The 16,078-nt window shown below is 43.2% G+C and overlaps 1 protein-coding gene across 9 annotated transcripts in view; it reads right to left on the bottom strand.

The window, feature by feature from the left end:
- VGLL4 (vestigial like family member 4) overlaps positions 1 to 16,078 on the bottom strand; it is a 69,895-nt gene that overhangs the window by 3,727 nt on the left and 50,090 nt on the right. For 5 of the 9 annotated variants that reach the window (XM_015874787.3, XM_015874785.3, XM_015874786.3 and 2 more), the window contains 2 exons: positions 2,479 to 2,701; positions 773 to 893 (listed from right to left, as the gene is read on the bottom strand). In XM_015874787.3, the coding sequence (XP_015730273.1) occupies positions 773 to 893; positions 2,479 to 2,701 (344 nt within the window). Of the gene's footprint in view, positions 1 to 772; positions 894 to 2,478; positions 2,702 to 6,002; positions 6,302 to 10,145; positions 10,238 to 11,696; positions 11,863 to 16,078 lie in introns of those variants that run through there. The other 4 variants (XM_085516967.1, XM_085516966.1, XM_015874789.3 and 1 more) reach the window with 3 other exon arrangements.

Genomic DNA, 16,078 nt, shown 5'->3' with positions numbered 1-16,078 from the left:
CCCGTATATCAGACCAGTATCGTTACACTGACACTGGCTGATGGAACTGCCATGGACTTGAAACAAAACTCACTTTTTGAAATGCTGTGCACTCAATCAAGACATCAGCAGGTAAATGACGACATAGGAAAAAAGCTGTGCTTTCCCCAGCTACACAGTAAGAGAAAGCAAAGAGAAATAGCCCACGGTTTCTTAGTAATCACTGTATGAAAAGATTTCATGAAAAGTACTAATTGCACAGAGGGTAGAAAGCTCCTTCTCTGGGTTGCTATAGCAGCTGCCCTCCAAAGCTGCCCTTCACGCCATCCCTGCAGAGAAAGGTGGAGGGTTTGTGCTTTGGGAGAGGATTTGCATCTACAGCAAAAGATTTTGTTGCTGCAGCTGAATCATGGATGGTGACTGACGACTGAAAGGCTGGGAAGTACGGCACATGCAGTGAGAGCATGGCTGGATTTGCTGCTCACTTCTGCTTGCTGTTTGTTAGTTAGACTGCAATAAATGTAATGACTTACTTGTCAATACTTCTCAAAATAAGAGAAAAGGACAACTCTCTAGTTTTGAAGTGGTATCTTCTATCCTGGCACAGCACTGACAGTGAGAAGACGCGCAGTTGCATGTGTGCCTCTGGTAGAAAGGATACAGAATGGGGTGCCTGTTGTTTCACCTCACTTTATTCTTAGTAATACACCAAAGCCTACACAGCTGAAGTTAGTGAGGAAATGTTCTCCAGCTCTTATCAGGCAGTTAGTGAGAGTGCTGAGATGTGACTTACTGCTAGAGGGTCTTCTGTAGGCAGGCACTGCTGAACCGCAGCCACTGTGAGCAATGGGGCAGTGAGAGAGGTTGCAGTTCCGGTTGTTGGCAGACGCACACGTAATGACGGACGGTCGGTTCTAATGGGGAGAGAAAAGGCAGCCTTCAATCAGTCTGAATGCCATTCACATCCTACTGCATGGACAGCAAAGTCAAAAGGTAAATAAAGAAAAGGGGTTATTTATTTGCATTTTTCTGTAAGCAGTTCACATGTGGCACTTCTTAATTTTTTTAACTTCCTTAAGGGCAAACATTATGTGCATCTGTGGAGCAGTGCAAGGAATGTGTGCATGCTTCTTTAGACATGCAAGATATGAGAAGCAGAGAGAAGTAGTAGGAGAGCTGGTCTCAGGAATGTGTTCACCACTGCCAAAAACAAGAGGCGTCGCACAGATCCCGCTGGCATGATGCTGCCTGTGCAGGTGCACCGAGCAGACTGTGCCAATGTATATAAAAAACACTGGGATGAGGAGATGAGAATGTAAAAACAGCAGCTACTGCAACTGAATACCTGCACACCACCTAAAACAAAAGCTATTGTATTCTCCTCTCTGTCAGCAACATACAGTAAGATAAAATCCCATTCAATGTGCAACATGAAAAATAAATTGTGCTTTCATTCAATACGCTGTTTTTCCTTTGTACCATTTCTACTCTGCGATCTTAGCCACTTCTTACCTCAACATCCTATTTCCTCAAGAAAGAAGACTGCAATGTAGCTCAAAGTTATCAAAGATGATAAAATAGAAGGGAATCTGCTGATGGGTAATAGGAATCAGCCCAAGCCAAATGCTATAATAGAAGAGTGTCAGCGCTGTTAGCTGCCAAGCTGAGAAGCAGCAGTCATGCTATCAAAGGGCAGCAGTGGCGTCATTGGCAGCCTGTCCCTTCCTCCTCTGTCATCACTGAACGCTGAGGGCAAAGAAAAGCTGTTCTGCACAGAACGATAACTGTGTGAGCTGTGCTGAATGATGCAAGAGACTGACACTGGTGTAGAGCCAGGCATCTTGGCGTGGCAAAACGTAGACCAGTGTATGTAGCCAACTGTGGTAAAAATGTACACAGCAGGTAAAGCACACGCTCCAGGGGAAAAAAAGCTTTCAACAAATTGCATATAAAAAATCTGAGCCTCGGAGAGATCATCCATTCCAAGTGTTTACCCTTTGCAGTGCATCACTGGAGGGGCAAAAGGAAGGAAGGAAGGAAGAGCTTGGGTATACAGGCCAGTCTTAAGTTCTCAACACTGCAGTTCATCATAGTCCAAGCACTCACTGATTGCCAGTGGGAGCACATATAAATGCCCTCTACGTATGCACTGCATCAGTTACTGCCTGACAGGTACCAGAGCCTCACTTAGCTGCAGCAACACCGACTCTGTATTCCCAATTCAAACACGTGTTCACAAGCTTAGCAAAGCGTCAGAAGAAGCAGCATGGCTAAGAAGTCTGACAGATGCATCTGAACACCAGGAATTTAATTCACATTAAATACACTGCTCAGTGTGCTTAATTCATGCGTTTTTTAAAATACAATTTGCCTAAAGAATGGTATCGCCAACCTACTGTAACTCACAATATGTTCTGCTTATGTCTGGGAAGTCCTCACTGTGTCTACAGCAAGGATTTCTACAGCCCCCCACTTCCTTGTCGACCCAGAAGCCAATACCTGCTGCCGTTCCACAGAAGTCAGTGTAGGTGTGATGCCAACTGTTCGGGTTGCATCCATACTGTTTTTGGTCAGTGCGAGAGGTTGATCCATGGTCAGACTTGGGATTGAGGCATACATGTGATTGGCATGAAGGCTCATGGTTGGGGCAGCAGCCCTCTCTATCGGGCTGCGACTCCTCTCTCTGTGCTCCTTTCGATAATCTCCATTGGCAGTCTTGTTTCTAATAGAAGAAAAAGAAAAAAAGTTGAAGAACTTACTGGTTTTTAGAAGCTACAGTGAGATACGCTACATTCAATCCCTTTAAGAAATGTGAGGTGGTGCATTTTGCTTGGGAGGGGTACAGCATCCCTTGGTGAGGTACCCTGCTCTATCCAGCCACCTCCCAACAAAGGCAAGAAAATGATTCACACCTGCAAACTCTGGCAACCAACATTGATTTTCAGAACTCTTCAGAATTTCTGGAATGTCTTAAGAAGCTTTTCTAAATGCACTGAGTTAAAGTAACAACTGATAATAACTGGTCTCTGTTATGATCAGACACCTCCTTATTTGTTATACTATAAATGGGACTCTGCCCCCTGACACTGCAATATTCCCTAAGCACTGCTGAAGCCCAAAAATATATATAGCCAAAGGACAGGGGATGGTAACAGCAAAATTCAGTGATTCAGAGCAGGAAGCACAATTTTCAGAGCAGAAAATGAAAGAGAAGCAAACTACACATCTCAGAACCATTTAATTACCATGAATCTTCAAAAGAATGATTTCAAATCACTGCTGAACAGCAGCTCTCAGCGGACACGCTCACACAATCAAGTTTTCATTCACTGCAACTAAAGCAATGCTGATTTTGTACTCATGTATGAGATATTTCACTTTACACCACACTTGGTGTATGGGCAGTACTCACATCTTCATTACAGGAAGGCAGTGAAGCAAGCAAAGGAGCTTCACCCACACGTCACTCCCAGCCACCTGCCAACCACTGGCTCACAGTGAGCTGCACCACCAATTATTCTTGCTTCTCTCAACTATTTTTTCTCCAGGGAACTACTTAATTTTCCTCAGAACTCTTCCCATACCTGTGGTCCCTCTACACAAGAACCAGGAAAGCCATCACATGCTCAGAATGAGGGTTTAGATCTCTCCTGTATTCAGGAACAGAACCTTTGCTGGATAATTCCATCTTTAGCCCAATAGAAGGGAACAGCCAAGGGACAAATCGTACTATTTCTTAACTGTTCAGATCCCTGCCCTGCTGGAAAGCACGTATCCCTTCTAATTAATTACAAAGTAGTAGTTGTAGATGATTGAAATCAACCACAAAGCCTAACCTGTATGGTTCCACAGCCAGTGCTCAAGATGACCTCTGAAAACCAAGTGTTTCTTGAATACTCCTTTACAGGCCGGATTTAGATCTGACAAAGCAGCCACACACCACCAGGAAATACATTCTCCCAGTGTTACATCTCGGTCCCATGCCAGCTCTGCTACCATTTCAGCTCACAACCTACTCCACAGATTGGCATTCAGAAGGAAGCAAGTTTAGGATTGCACTGCTCTGAGCCAGTGACATGCAAATGTGTGACTTAATGGCTGTATAACAGATTCTATATTTAAAGCACAGTAGCCTCATCTTAAATTACAGTACAGAAAACATTAACTGAACATAAGCTTTTAAGCAAGTATGGAAGTTCATGAATAGCACACCTTGATGGGCTGCTTCTGTACCTGAACAAAATCTCACTGGTCAACTAAATATCCCTCGTCTATTGCAATTTAAACCATTTGGAGATTAAGAAAACGAACACAGCTGCAGTAGATTCCTACTTTTCACTACTGCTTCAAATTTAAACTAAATAAATAAATCCCTGTTCAGGAAAAAAATGCAGCTACACCAGGTTTGGGGGATTGGCTGCTTGTTCTGGTTTGTTGGGTTTTTTTCCTCTCTCTTAGAACTGGGATTTCAACTTCATGCTGCATTTGTGGTGGGGGGAGGGGAGAGCTGTCAGGTGCTGGTGATGAACAAACCTACTGGAATTTCCAAGCTTATTACATTGACCATTTTGCACAGATTTCACTCCCCGCATTACACAAGCAGTCACAATGGCCACACTAAATGTTGGCCAACGGGTAGTTTTGCCAAAAGAAATGAACCTTCCTGCAAAGATTTTTTAAAGAGGAAGGGATGAAGAAACTGGGAAAGGAGTCTGAAGGCAGGAAGTAGAGCACAGCTTCCCAAAGACACCTAAAACTACCGAGTTATCTCAGTACCCTCTGCAGACCCAGCCCTTTCTGTAGGCCAATAACTTCCTTTTCCTAAATTAGAACTAAAGCTCTTCCGACAGCAAACAATTTATATGCAGCACTTCAAAACTCCTCTCAATTCATCCACCTTAAAGCAAACAGTTCTGGCACACACAAAAAAAAGTGGAAAATAACTGCAGCATCGACTTTCACATCAGGCATTAATTTTTGTGAGCCTCACTCACCATTTTACAGCACTGCGCAGTAACTCGATAGCTCTGCCCTTGTGAAAATAGCCCAGCACTTCTGAGTCCCTCCTATTTCAATATAAATAGCAAATCCTGCAGACATCTGACTCCACTTGTAAAACAATTGTACATAAAAATACATACACACAGAGTATTCATTAATTCAACAGCTAGGTCATGCAAGTTTAAAATAAACTTTGTGTTAGAAATGCCTTCGTGCAATTGAAAGTTTTCCCTCTTTTTATTATGGAGGGAAGTAATCTGAAAAATGAACTTCAATTTGCACTTCCTATCTGTCCAAGACGCAGGCAATTTGTAAATTAGAAATAGTTCTGTTCTTGCTGTAAAGCCAGGCCACAGAGCAGTATGAACACTATTATTTTATTAACGTCTGTGAACACAGAACGCAATGTAAATATCTCATTAAGATATTTTGTCTATTTTCCTTCCAAGTACAGCAATGAAAATTCTGTTTTGGAAAACTGTTCTGTTCTTGTTCTGCTATTAGATGCTTTGTCTGAGGGGGCAATCCAAGCTGCATGCGCTTCAAGATGGTTATAAGAGTGAATCAGTTTAAAGATGCCACATGTGCTGAGCAAGTATAGAGATGCATCTCCTATTTGAAGGTAAGAATATAGAATTCCACAGGTGGATCCATGTTTTAATTATAAAGTATACGCTAGAAGCTAATCCAGCTGTCTAAACTGTGGTATCATCCCCCAAGTCCATTATGTCTTAAACACTGCCACAGGTAAAACTCTGCAGTCCATCTTTGGAGGAGAATAAACCAGAACATCTCCAATAGCTTAAAGAACAGCCACTGGCATCAGTGAGAGCCTGAGCACCCCCAGCCCTCTGCTGAGGCCTCACATCCCCCTTTGAACAGTTTTTCAAGCTACTTGCAGGTTTGTTTGAGCAAAATTATACATGACTCCAATCTTAAATTCATTTCTCCAGCACTTAAAAAACAGACATTGTTTTCCATGTTTCTCCCCAGTGAATCATAACCGAGGCTCCGGCACTTACCAAGCATCATGTGCTCAGATGGATGTCATACCAAAACCACACACATCCTGACTGTTAGCTGGAAGTCTGCTGCAGTTTGGTTCTCACTGTTTGTTAATTGAAAGCAATGTTTCAGCCTTCAGCAGGAAGTCGTTCAAAGGTAGCTAAAATGCGCCGTTCTTACAGTCTTTTGTACAACCTTTAAATGCAGCTGTTCTGTTCACTGGCACAAAGCGCTGGTAATTCACACTCATCCTACAGGAACCGTCTCACGCTGCCAATTGCTTCAGGAAAAGGAAAAAAAGAGGCCCACCGAAAGGGGACAGTTTTGCTTACACTCACTTCCAGCCCTTAGATTCTAAAGGAACGGATGCCAGAAGTATTACTGTACCTCCAAGTGAAGAAATCACAGACGTTTCACACTCCCTTTGGCAGCAGCAGAGCTCTAACTTGAAATGGTTGTACTGCAGGAGAGTTTTACTCGCAGAAAGAACAAGCGTCCACTTAGAGTGCACGTGAGATGGTTTTCCTTCCACTAACACAATGTATAATATTGGCGACTGTAAGTCATTTCATTTGTGTAACTGAGCTCTAACTAATATTTTCAGCATCCTTTATTATACTCATTTTTTGACATCTCCCATTGCACTCATTCACAAATACTTCAGCTTGAAAGTTGACAGCTGCTTTCCTTCAAGACTACTTCAGGATTTGTAACCCACTGACAGCAAGTGTCCTCTTCACACCACACGGATCACTCCCAATAAAGCTCTGTTTACATGCATTAACTCTGTTATTGTGAGGTAGCAACACAAGAATATAACAAGACTTTTGAAAGGCAATGAATGACCCTAAGTGGTCCTTACTTGGGATTTTAAAGCAATCTGAATCCCCTAAAAACAAATAAAACCTGAAGGTCTGAACTAGCAGTTTGCTCACTGAGCATCAGCCAATTATCTGAAGCATTCATAACATGAACAAATAGCCCACACAACCCAAAACGCTCTTCAAGACTACTGTGAAAGGCTGCCACCTAACCACATAGCCCGATTCCATCCCGTTCTCTCAGTAGCCTTTTCCTTTTATGGCTTAGCACTCCATCCCCAAAGGCATCCAAGTAGGCATTTTGCAAGAGATTATTGTTTTGCAAGAACCGTTTCCTCTGCAGAATCTGGATGGCTGATACAGTTTCCTGACAAAGATGGAGAACATTCCCTTTTTGGCCACTGCTGTTCTTTAAATGCTGTGTCTGTACAGTGTATCCCCAACTTCAGGGCTCCCTGAAAATCTTGTTCTGCCCAATGCACTGATAACGCAGACAGGCCTAGGACATCCTATTGTTGCCCTTCAAGTACCTGCAGCAGACCTGTAAGCAAGGCCTGCATCCAGCAAACCCTCAGCTCTTTCACTGTCCAGGTGTGTATAACCAAAGGAAGAAGCAGGTCACTGCAGGTCGCTACGTTTTCACCTTCTACCCCAGGCTACAAACAACTCAGCAAAGGCATCCAGGATTTCAAGCCTTGCCTCGAAGCTTCTCCATCCATCTATAATTTAACATCGCTCTTCAAAAACGAGAGCTTTTGTTGTGCTGAATTTTTCAACTTGAGCATCATGCTCAGTTTGGAGAGTTAAGCATCCCATTGACACAAGGTCTGTACGAGTATGAGAAGTATGCATGCACCAAGCCCAGCTGCCTTTCCCCTGCTCTCTCCACCTCCTGCAGTCAGCATTCTGCAGTTCCCTGCCATTAAAAAAAAAAATCAATTCACTGCTTTTTCCAGCTTAGTGCTGGAGCCAGTGGAAAACCCTCTGAGAATTTACAGTAAAACCACTGAAATCATATTCACGAGAAATAGGATAACCTCACATATAACAGATAGGTCATACTTTCTAAATTTATCCTTGCTAAAACAAGACTTTAAGAGTTAAAACTCTGGGCTGAATAGTTACTGCCAAGTGTAATCAACCAGGAGAAGAAATTTCAGAGTAAAAGAAAGAAATTAATAATAAGCCGTGCCGTTACCGCCTGCCTGCAGCATGCAAAGCATTCAGATACAGAAGAGCTTCCCTTCCTGATGGTTTAATGTTCACAAGGATGAAAGAATGCAGAACCGCATGATGTAAGACCTCAGTCAAAAGCCAAACCCACAGAACTGAAGCTGAGATCTAATGTACAGTACAATCAATTAAATACAACCTCAGATCCTATTTTTCTCACAGGATTATTTATTAGTTGGCATTTGGTCAGCGTTGCCCCATCACACAGACAGTCGCTGTGAAAGGTGCCGCTGCTTTACACTGCAAACCATTCCTTACATCCACAAGCCAAACTCTGGGATTTATTAAACAAAAAATGATGTCACTGAGTACATGTGTGCACATCCAAGGTTATCTGTTTCCTTAATTCAATACTTAGTTTCCTCACCTGCAAACCCTCAGCTCTGCCTGCACGTCTCCCCTCCCACACCCCTGACATAAGCTCCTGATGTCACACACAATTTCTAGTTTTGAAGAATCTCAGTTTTTGAAGAGGTTTTACGTGAGGTTTTACCTGCAATGCTATTAGCAAATTGTAATGCACAATAAATATCTGCTAAAGGTCTAAACTGGTGAGTGATCTCATTCATACTCTGAAGTAACAATAAGCATGAACTGCACTAATAGGAAAAAGAAAAAAAGAACACCACAAAACTGCCTGATAAAGTGGAACAATAGAAGAAACTTCCAGCATTTCATTATTACCACAATAACAAGTGTCCAAGTATAACAGAACACTGCAGTAATTGTAGAAACGTTTCCTAAAATGCACCATTGTGGCTCTGATTCCAGGAGTGCAAACATAAGCTCATTTCATCTCCTCAACATTCTGTTAAACTTTGGCATTTAGGTGGAAACCAACCGCTGATGAAAGCTCTTATCAGCTCTGAGTTTTTGGCGACTGGAGGCAAAGAGCATCCAGCCAACTCAACAGGCAGGAGAGAAAAAACATGCTGGTCCTTTAACCTGAGCAGCACATCCCTGTGCTCCTGTTCTGAGTGACAGCATCACAGGAACCACACGGTTCTTGGGAGGGAGAAAAAAAGGAACCAAAGCTTCAGGATTTACCTGATTCCACCACATTCCCACAGCTGACAGAACGGCAGAGCAGCTCCAACAAGCTGCACAAGGCTACCAGAAAAACGTGACGGGAAGAACTATTTCTGCCAACTGTGAAAGCCAAAAGGCAGAAGATGTGAATGATGCAGAAGCTGAAAAAGGCCCCGCTGAGGATCGGTCTGTGTTTAGAAGACACAGCTACTACAGAGCACTGGGTTTTTTTGTTTGTTTAAAGCTAGTTGCAGAAGAACTGCAAATCTCATACAGATCAATACTGAAGCTTAATGCTAGGGTTGCCAGTCACGTCCAAGAACTAAGGTTTCATTGCTGGCTCAAAAGCAAATGATGCAGAGGTACCGCAGTACGTGGGTGCTTGAAGGCACAATAATCACTTTCAAAGAGCCAAATGAAGCTGGTGAAAGAGAGGGGAGCCAAACACAGTTCACATCTGGAGTGCAAGCTGGGCTACTGCATATACAGAGATGAGTACACCATGAGCAAGAAAGGGAAGTCACTGCTGGAAGGAAAAGCAGAAGGATCTGCATAGAAGCCTGAATTGTTTTATGTTCATAAGGAACTCCAAATTGCTTGGAGAGGAAAAGCATCCAGAAAAGCAAAAGATAAAACACGAGGCTGTAGAGACACTCCAAATTTTCCTGAAGTTTCTAACAAGCAGGAAGGAATATCTGATAGGAAAAGGAAGAGTGAAAAGGCTTCCAGGAACACAGAGGGCTTGCTGCAACAAACTCAGAGAGAGCTATAAAACGATTAATTGGTACCCAACTGCAGTGCCCACCACCCAAGAACTTTTGGCAGGCAATTCCTCTTACATTCTACCCATTCATATGCTGGGTCACGTGCAGCTTTTACAATTCAGCCATGTTAACATCCTTTTGAAGTCAAACTTGGCACATGCAACAAACCTTTTGTACTGAGTCACTGGAAAATACTGTAAAAACTATTTATGATCACATAGAGAAAACCGTGGGCCAATGTCAGGAGAAAGCTTGCATATCAAATACACACGGCAGCGGGTCATGCCCTAGTGCAACAAGATTAGCCACATACATGTGTGCTCAGTGTTGCCAGGGTACATCAGTCTGTTCTGCAGGCTCTGGGAAAACTTGGTGGTGTTGAAACTCAATGGTGAAACTGCAGAACTGTTAGAGGAGATAAAAAAGGGCAGTTACATTTTCTTACGGCATTTTCTGGAAGTTCCTTACAATATTTTCTGCTTTTTGATTTGAACTTTCATTGCTTACCACGTGTCATGCAACTTTTTTTTGCTAAGGTTAGGAAAAAAACAGCTTAAATCAATCCAAGAACCCCAAATCTGCAGAAGTTGATGGGATATTATTTAGTTCAATCACATAAAAGACTGCAACAGGCATGATCAGCATAGAGGGACAGACATTAATCGTTTCCTTTAAGTAGATTCTCTGCAGAGTAAAAGATGTCAACAGCACGAGAACGGAAAATTTATTTAGGAAGAGCTTGAACAACAAAAGCCACTGTGGAAATAAAGTCACACTGCTGGAATTAACCGTGTCAGATCAGCAGGAGGTGGGATGACAGAGATTTGTTTCCCAGCTTTAACAACCCTGAAAGACAGAAAAAAAAGGGCCTGGGATCATTAACGCCTAGGAATGATGGTCCCTATCCATCAGATAGGCAATGTAATGTTAGCTGATGCAAAGCAGGGGAAGCTGGAAAAGTGCATTCATTCACTTTGAGAAACTAAAGAAATACTCACAGAACAGTCTTTGCACCCCTACAGTAAGAACAGTGTTTAGAATTATTATTTTTAAATGTTTTTCACTGGCTGTCTTATAAAAGCGACACACATACTGCATTAAAACTTTATTGAAACTGTTTATAATTGCTAATAAAATCTGAATTATGACAATCTCTAGAAGCACTATAAAGATGCCAGCAGCTTCATTGCTCACAGCAATACAGTAAGAGGCTGATAAGCAAACCAACACCTAGCAATGTCAGGTGCCCTGCAGTCGAGTTAAAGGCATCATAACCTACAATCAACAGCAACATCTAAAGCCTCCCTTAAGCCAGAATCGAGTTACAATGTAAATGTCAAGGAAATGCATTCAGGGTTTGTGTTCACACCCTGCTTACAAGACTGATTCACGGACTCGGGCTGGTGATGGCCAGACCAGGCTGCGATGGGAGCACAGGCACGACCTGCACTGAGCGATGGGACTGCAATATGATGTACAATGCCGGTACATCTGCACCACGTTACAGACTCCACGGAGCGGCAATTAGCGCTCTGAGGCTTCTCCCACATGTTTTGGAAAGTTTTTCTCATGGCTGCGGAGAGGCGCCCACCCCCAGCTCACAGTAGGGCCGGGAAACACAGCACAGCACAGCTCAGTGAGCAGCACGGCACTATTTACATCATGAATGAGAAATCCTGGAGAGCTCACCGCCTGTTTACAGCGCCGGATGGGTTATGTCAGAACCGTAAAGCACGGCTGCGAGCAGCGCTTTGCACATGGCCGAGCTTTCTCTCCTCTCCCTCCGTCTCCCCCTGACCGACGGGGGCCGCCACGGGGGCGGGAGGCGGCGGCTCGGGGCCGCCATGCGAGGCCCGCTACTAACCTCAGGGTAATCATTGCCAGGGAGAGCGAAGGCGGCCGCGTCCTCCCTCAGCCCGCCCGGGGCCTCACGAACTTGGCGAGCGGCTGCGGCGCCCCGTCACGATAAAAGTCCCCGCCGGGAGCCGGGACAGAGCGGCCGAACCGCACCGAGAGCTGCTCCGGAGCACGGGGGGGATGCGGGAGGGAGTCGGCAGCGCCGCGAGAACGGGTTAAAGCTGGGAGCGTCTTTTTGTGTAGTAAAGAAGAGGGAGAGAAAATGAAAGGAGACCGGCCGGGCCGCCGCTTTCAGTACGGGAAAAAAAGAAAAAAAAAAACACAAAAAACAAAAAAAACACGCACTTATTCAACTAGAAATTAATGTAACGTTCCAGTCCAAGTCTTACCCTTACAGAGTCATTGTCTATAGCAACTGTGTCCATAACACTCTAATTCTCAAGAGCGCAACTTTCTAGTAAATGGCACATCTGTCAAACTGCAGGAAACATCTGGGAAAATGGTTAAATAAAAGAGGTGAGATTAAGCCCTTGTTTCCATATGGGCTGGGATACACAGCTCGGGTATGTTTGTCAGTGGTACAGGCTCTTTTCTACCTCTTGTGGTATCGGGCTGTTGGACCAGCACTGATTTTCACCCCTGTGTAGTTATATAACTTCTGCAATGCAGAATTTCCCATCAGTGAGAATGAAGCAGGGCCCCCTGGGATGGCAGGGCAGCAGCAGGGCTCTGTGCTATGCACAGCACTGCACACCCAGCAGAAGGCTTCATGGCACATCCACATCCATGGAGGTTTTGTGCCACTTTACCAAAAGAAGGGAAGTCAGGAACAAGTCTGGACCTAGCTCACAAAACCTTCCTATTTGCAAGTGGACAGCCCTCACACTGCCTGGTTTTTCCAAGTACTTACACACACAACCAAATTTTGGCAGATCAGATCTTTCTGTGCACAATCCAAATGCCCTTAATCCAATTCCAAGCCCAAAACTGCCCATAACAAGCACTGCACGTGTGCTAGGCTATCGCCTCCTGGGCTGAACGGGATTTGACTCTTCTGAAATTCCCCCTTAAGAACGTTTGTGAACCTCAGTGTTAAATATTAACTCAGACCGAGACTCACTAAAGGCTCCATTTAATGTCCATTTGTTGGAAGCAATTTAATAAGCATGAATGGACTGATCTCCATTAGTAGTTAAGAAAAATCTGACTAATTTTGGTTTATTGTTCAAGGAGAAGAAGGAAAAAAAAAAAAAAAAAAAAAGACAAAACCTGGAAAAGCAATTTGAAACCTGCTAAGCAATCCTTTGTCTGCTGTAACCAACCGGAGCCACAGTGTGCCAATGGCACGAGGAGTGCAGAGACCTTCAGCTTCAGCAGAATCTCTCGGCAAACACCAGGTTAACTGCAAATACTTCAAAGGCACATTCATGTTAGAAGAACTGCAAGCAAATGTGAGGCACTGGGTGTTCAGAGTTGTGTGTAGGTTGTTTCTTTCTATTCTCATTTGTCACAATACAATGACAGTGTAAGCACATGTCTTAATATCCCATAAAGCCCGTTATGGAAAAAGGCAGTTAAGAGCAAAAAACTTTTCTGAAACTCCCACTCTACCTCTACAGCCCAGTTCTAAATCTTTAAGCCTGGCTTGGATCCACAGCCAGCCTCTGCCACAACAGGGATCTGATTCTCTACACAGCATTTCAACCTTGTACCCTCTGCCCGAGGATGCCAGAGAATAGCAGGGAAGGAGGTGATGGGGCCCCTTCCTCTAATAATGAACATGGTTTATTGATTGCTTCAGATCTCACTCAATTCCTTGCCTTGAGCTACTGCAGGCTTGAAGAGGACACAGCTGACCCTGCCTGGAGCAGGGGGTCATTGAAATGATTTCCCTGGGCCTAATCTAAATTGTACTGGACTTTCAAATGCAGATAAAAAAGAGTCTTTAAAGAAGTAGCGCCAGTGTAACTCCTACTGCATCACTAACTAAAGCGAGCAAACTCCACTGGATAGCTCAGATAGATGGGAGTCTCAAAGATCATCAGAACCTCTGTTCTATCACTTTTTATCTATCATTTTTTTACTACAAGAGAAACCCGAACCATGTATCATGCAAACCAAGAGATCGTTATTCTTATACATCTACCTAACGTATGCTAATCTTTGTAGTGTAATAGTTTTCATACAGAAATTAACATTTGTTGCAATCCTGATGCCACCAAGCCATACGGGAATTGCTGCCAAGAGACAAAGAGGAAAGTGCTCCATTCACAGCACTGTATCTCTGTACAGCCTCAAACCACAATGCTGCCTTTCAGCCTGATACAGTCTACAAGCAAAGAGAAAATACCAGCTGTCTTCCAAAAGAAATCCAAACAGGCAGTTTCGTGTACCACTAACTCAAAATCTGAATGCTTTCGAAGATGTCCATGTCATAAATTCTCTCTAACTGTAAACACAGCGATGTGGCACCACCATTTGCTAGCATGCAAACTGCTTTTAAAATCACCACAGCTAGAAAGTATTACCCATAACTGCCCCATTCCAAACACAGTTTTGTTCCCTCTCATTCCTAGTAAAATCAGAGCAGCAGCAACAGCCCAGTGGCAATCCTCATAAAAAACAAACAAACAGTTAAAAAAAAAGAAGGAAAAAAAGGAGTATTTCTGTGCTCTTGGCATTTACGGATTTGATTTGCTCTTTGGCAAACAAAATGCCATGAGAAGAAACTGCTATCGGACTTCTCAGTTCCCTGCAAGGACTCTTAAGGCAGAAATGATGCCTGCTGGGAAAAGGCTGATGTCAGCTCTTAAGAGCTCCCTGCAAGGATAAGGAGGCCTTTGTTTTCAGCTGAACTGTGAAAATGAGAAAATGCCTCCAGCCTGACAAACAAGAAACCCACATAACATAGGTCAGGCCTGAGACCTTTACTTAAAGGTACAACACGCTTCATTCGCACTCCACCTACATAACAATGCCCAGATACAGATCATTTCATACAGGAATTGCCATGAAGTGCTAAATACACCTTGGAATGGCAATAAAGAGACCTCATTTGCTAAGAAAGCCTGCTATAGCTCCAACCCCTTACCAATCAAATTCCTAATGACTCTCCTCTAAATCGAGGTGAATTTAGAGAAGTCACAGGAGAACAAAGGCATGTTCCAACGTGAGGCTTAAAATAAACTCACTGCTGCTTTACAGAGCATCAGAAAACTCAGTACACAAAGCACATTTTACTTAAGTACGACTATGCTTCAGTGAGTGCATTTTGAGTAAAGCATTTGAGAGACGTACAAGGAAGCGTGAAATGCACACAAAGGGATTTTGTACCCCAGTGCCTAGGTTTTAACGGGAGGTGGAAGTATGGTTTTTATCAAGTGAGAAGTTTGTGGGTGTCATTTCCACAACAAAGCTGTACAAATACAGTCAGCAAGCTGCGATGAAGGACAGATCTAACAATCTTTCTGCAAGGTTTCAGGTATATTTTTCTTTTTATCCTTAAGCTGAGAATTATCTCCCCTGAAAAACAAAAGTCTTCCCTAAATTTCTTCTTGGCACAGGAATTTTAGAAGCACAATAGAATTGCCAGGGCATACAATTCACTGTACTTCAAGCTCTCTACTCCACTAGTTGTATTTTGTCACGATAAAAGAAAACATACCTGAGTACAGCCCGGAATGAACTTCATCTGAAAGATACATTTGGGAACTACAGCTGAGCAAGGATTATCTCCAAGCATTCTATTCCAGAACAAAAGGCTGGAATTGCTTAATTTTTAACAGAATATCCAAAGCACGGATGTGGATTCATTCCCATCGATGCACAGTGCTTCTAAGAGTTAACATCACACTGCTAACAAAAGTTCTGCTCTTTGTAATGAACCACAGTGCCCAATTCTCATCTTATTGAATTACATTTCCACTCACAATATGCTGCTGGTAAGAGGATGAATATTCAATTGCTTCACAGTTCTACCAAGATGATCACAAAGACCCAGATGTCTGAACAAGAGATGCTTGTGGTTGTAAACCTACTGCTTTCCAAGCACAGACTTCCAGATGAACAAGATCTGTCCGTTCTGGACAGTTAGAATAACTGAAGACATTTAGCCAGAGGAGCAGAGATTTAAACACTGCTGTGTGTCGAAGATGTGTGTGATATTGACTGAACAATTTCTGTATCACCAGCAACCTCCTCCCGTGTGTTCAGGGCACTGAAACCTGAAAAGCTCAAACTACAAACACTAAACCTCACCCTTATAGTCCAAGTCACAAGTATGTATTTGCTGTCACACTGTATCAGTAACAAGGACAATTCTCATGAATTTACTTCTTCAAATTGAATATTATCAAAACTGAACTTCTAGAAGCTCCAAGTCAGTACTAA

This window comes from Coturnix japonica, chromosome 15 (genome assembly GCF_054131305.1).
Source record: "Coturnix japonica strain WE chromosome 15, WE-NBRP24, whole genome shotgun sequence".
NCBI lineage: Eukaryota > Metazoa > Chordata > Aves > Galliformes > Phasianidae > Coturnix > Coturnix japonica.
This window is presented reverse-complemented; position numbering and strand designations above follow the sequence as displayed.